The sequence below is a fragment of the Caretta caretta genome, chromosome 18 (genome assembly GCF_965140235.1).
Source record: "Caretta caretta isolate rCarCar2 chromosome 18, rCarCar1.hap1, whole genome shotgun sequence".
Taxonomy (NCBI): Eukaryota; Metazoa; Chordata; order Testudines; family Cheloniidae; genus Caretta; species Caretta caretta.
The window spans coordinates 14,911,447-14,915,523 of record NC_134223.1 but is presented as its reverse complement, the minus strand read 5'-3'; the positions used below and the strand labels follow the sequence as shown (position 1 = coordinate 14,915,523).

Genomic DNA, 4,077 nt, shown 5'->3' with positions numbered 1-4,077 from the left:
ACCACCGGGTGGGGGGGGATCGACACCATCGTGTCCGAGCTAACAAGGGGATACCGGGGAGACCATCGCCTCCTCTCAGAATCCAAAGCCTGGCCCCACAAACTCAGATAATGCTCGGCAAGAAGGGGTCTGTTTGGTTTTTAGGGTGCTGTATTCACATCTTTCCCACTTCTTTCCAATCTCGAGGCAACGAAAACGACATTCATATAAGGCAGGGTCCAGGCGACCTGGTGTTTGTTTTGGTGGATTAAATCCATATGCTCAGGCTCAGAAGCAACGATCTAATTATAAGGGTTTGGATGGGGAGCTTGGTCTGTAGAAAAGGTCGCTAAATAAAATTGCTCTTTCCTCCCTGTGTCCACTCTGTTCCAGCTGCAAGAGCTCAGAAGCTGCTCAGATAGTAAGGGGATGGACAGATTTTCAGTATGTTGTGGTTCTTTATGCAGAAAATAACATCCTCCCCACACCTTTGGTTTTTTTAACGGGCCAACTAACATAATCACTTTCCCCACGCAGAGCATTAGAGTGGCATTTTTCTGGATAAAATTCAACAGCGTTTCCCAAAGACAGTGCAAAGAACAAAGACTCTTCAGGCTGCCTTCAGACCTGAACAATTGCCTACGAAACAACTCTCATACATTAATTGGGCCCCTTCTTTAAAAAAAAGCAAATAAATTGCAAGGGCTGTTTGCGGGGATGCCCAATTCTGGATGCTGTTCGCTCTGGTTTGGCTTCACAATTTTCTTTGGGGGGGGGGCCTTGATCCTCCACCCCTTGGGTTTTCAGGGGCAGTAGGAGAAGCTTCACTCCTCCTGCCTTCCCTTTTTCGAGAAGAGTTTGCATCGCTTCTCCCCCATTTTGGGGAGATCGATTTCCTTCTCTCTGTGCTCCCTGACTTTGGAAGGAGTGCACTACACACCCACACCACCCCCTTTGTGGAGGAGAGTGCATTGCCTCCCCCTTCTTTTGGGGGGGCTGAGGGGGTGCCTTGCTCCCCCCCCCCCATCCATCCCTGCTTGCCAGCCTCGCCACTGGCTCCAGCACCTTGGCTTTTCACTGCACTCCCCCCTCTCCCCACCCAATGTTGCTGGCTTGTCTTTTACTCTGGGGCTGGATTTTTGGGAAGCCCAGCGCGTGACTGACAGCTCGCGGGGGCGTCCTCCAATAGGCAGGCGGGCTGGCTGCCCGGTGGGGTGAGTCCAGGCTCTCATTGGCTGGCGAGAGTGTGGGAAAGAATGCAGAGAAGGTTTCACACGAATTGGGAGCAGCCGCTGGGTATAAATAGAGCGGGGGGTCCCTGAAGCACGGGCTTAGCAGCGGCAGCAGCCTGGCTCCAGCTGCAGGAGTGCAAGCCGCCTCGCGCAGGGTCGCCTCGCCGCTGTGCCCTGGCTAACCCTGCGATCAGTGATTGCAAAGCCAGACTCCTCCTTGAACCGTGTCCAGGGGGTGCAGCCGCCTAGATCTCCCCCACACACACACACGCTCTCCCAGGCTCTGGGCTCATGCCAAAGGATACAGTTTGAAAATAAATTGCATTATTATTATTTTTTTGCAACGTCCTTTCCTGCCCTCCGCTTGCTTTTTTGTGGTCGAGAGACTTTTTTTTTTTTTTAAAATGCCCGCTGATACCATGGAGAAACCGACAGCCTCCCCGATTGCTGGTGCCCCAGCTACCTCCAGCCACACGCCGGACAAGCCCAAGAGTGCCAGTGAACACAGAAAGGTAAATTGCATCACTTCTTACGCTCAGAGATGTAATGATCCCACCCGGCTTGTGTATAGATGGACAGGGATGCGGATGCACCTCGTCATGTTGCATATGCCATGATCTATTGCAATAGGCGGTGCATCTAGTACGAGCTGTATATCCAAATCTCCGTGGTCAATATTAAAGCCATTCTCACCATGCAGTAATATGCAGTAATGATGAAAATAGACATAAAATCGCTGTAACATACAGATGTGTATAGTCCTAGGCAATAGTGATGAGTATAAAGTAATGCGAACACAGACCCATACAATATACAGTGGCGTACAGTAGATGCAGTCGTGATTCCTACTTAGGAGCAGGCTGCATATGGGAGCCGGTCAATGATTTGCAGTAAGAGACCTAGGTAGTATTCCATTAACACGCAATAACAGACAGAGCAATCTGCCCTGCCCTGCAGGTGAGATCCATGTATGTAGCAATGAGATTGTCATGTAGAAGGGAGGCAAATCTATTTCTCTCTGTTTCCTTCCCCTTTCTCTCCAGTCCTCCAAGCCTATCATGGAGAAGCGGCGCCGTGCCAGGATCAATGAGAGCCTGGGGCAGCTGAAGACCCTCATCCTGGATGCCTTGAAGAAAGATGTAAGTTGAGCTCTGGAGATTTCAGGTGCGGTTTGGGAGGATGTGAGAGGAGGACTCACAGGGGCGGTTCTGAAGGCTGCCAAGCTATGGGCGAGAGGGGTGGTGGTAAGAGAGGAGAGACCCCCATCTTTACCTTCTCCCCTTGGCTCTCTTTGCCAGAGCTCTAGGCACTCCAAGCTGGAGAAAGCAGACATCCTGGAGATGACGGTGAAGCACCTGCGGAACCTGCAGCGAGCCCAGATGACCGGTAAGCACCAGCTTTTCCAGCACAACTCCCTGGAGTGTGGGGGGAGCTCCAGCATTTGTGAACTGTTGGGCGGTAGACCAGAGACTGCAGCTGCCAATGCATGCAGCTCTGCAGCCAAGCACCGGGCATCCATTCAGCAGGTGCCCTTGGAATAAAGTGCCTGTACCACACTGCAGGGTGGGTGGAGGCTTGAAGTTCTGGGTCAGACCCTTCCTGCTTCCCCGTGCTAATATGTGACCTTCTCTCCTCTTCCATTGCAGCAGCTCTGAGTGCCGACCCCTCGGTCCTTGGCAAATACCGCGCTGGATTTAACGAGTGCATGAACGAGGTGACCCGGTTCCTCTCCACCTGCGAAGGGGTGAACACAGAGGTGCGCACCCGCCTGCTCAGCCACCTCTCCGCTTGCCTGGGCCAGATCGTGGCTATGAATTACCCTCCACCGCCACCCCCAGCTGGCCAGCCTGCTCATCTGGCGCAGCCTCTGCACGTCCAGCTTCCCCCAGCTGCCACCGCAGCGCCTGTGCCCTGCAAACTGAACCCTGCTGAAGCCCTTTCTCCCAAGGTCTATGGGGGTTTTCAGCTGGTCCCTGCTACCGACGGCCAGTTCGCTTTCCTCATCCCTAACCCAGCTTTTGCTCCCAACAGCGGACCTGTCATCCCCCTCTATGCCAACGCTAATGGACCACTGTCTTCAGGCAGCGGGCCAGGGAACGGAGCTGCAACCCCGTCAGCATCCCCAGTGCAGGGTCTGACGTCATTTGGGGGTAGCATAGCTCCAGCGTCCCAAGCTGGGAGTCCCATTGGGGAACGCAGTGAATCCGTCTGGAGACCTTGGTGACTTGTGTAAAGCCTTCCTCCCTTCCCCCCCTCCCAAAAAAAAACAAAAAAACAAAACCACCACATGCTTTGGTTCCGTTGTATGGAACCTTGTTTTGTTTTTAAAGCAGACTTTTTTTTAAAAAAGGACTTTAGTACAAAGTGTATATTTATTTCCAGAGGTTGGGATCTCAACTTGTATTTTTTACTCCTTTAAAGAAATGCCTTTATTTGAAAGACTTTTTTAAAAAAAAAGAGAGAAGAGATTAGTTTTGTATCAAATATTCACACCAGTATAATGCCAAAGTTGTTTTATCTCATGTGTGTGTGTGTGCGTGCGTCAAAAGACTTCCAAAAAAGTTACAGGTGTTTGAACAAATAAACTCTTTGAAATAGAAATGTTTGCTCTCTTCATTGTGGGGGGGAGGGAGAATAAAGCCCTGTGGGTGACAGACAAACTGAAGGATGCAGGCCAAGGATATTTTTAAAGGGTTTTGGTGCATGGTAAAACCTCTTTCAAAATTAGTTTATTTGGCATAAAACGAACAGTTTCATTTTTCACACATGCTTCTTGTAAGCCAGGGAAGCACTGTCTGCACACACCCCCACTTTCAGGAATACACTGCTCTCATTACCTGTTTTTAGGGAGTTCATTGAAATGAGA

The 4,077-nt window shown here is 50.9% G+C and overlaps 1 protein-coding gene across 1 annotated transcript; it reads left to right on the top strand.

The window, feature by feature from the left end:
* Positions 1 to 1,288: 1,288 nt before the first annotated feature.
* HES4 (hes family bHLH transcription factor 4) lies at positions 1,289 to 3,812 on the top strand. The gene is made up of 4 exons (XM_048825089.2): positions 1,289 to 1,723; positions 2,255 to 2,350; positions 2,510 to 2,597; positions 2,858 to 3,812. The coding sequence occupies exons 1-4, from the start codon at positions 1,616 to 1,618 to the stop codon at positions 3,433 to 3,435; spliced, it is 870 nt and encodes a 289-aa protein (XP_048681046.1). The 5' UTR covers positions 1,289 to 1,615; the 3' UTR covers positions 3,436 to 3,812.
* Positions 3,813 to 4,077: the final 265 nt, after the last annotated feature.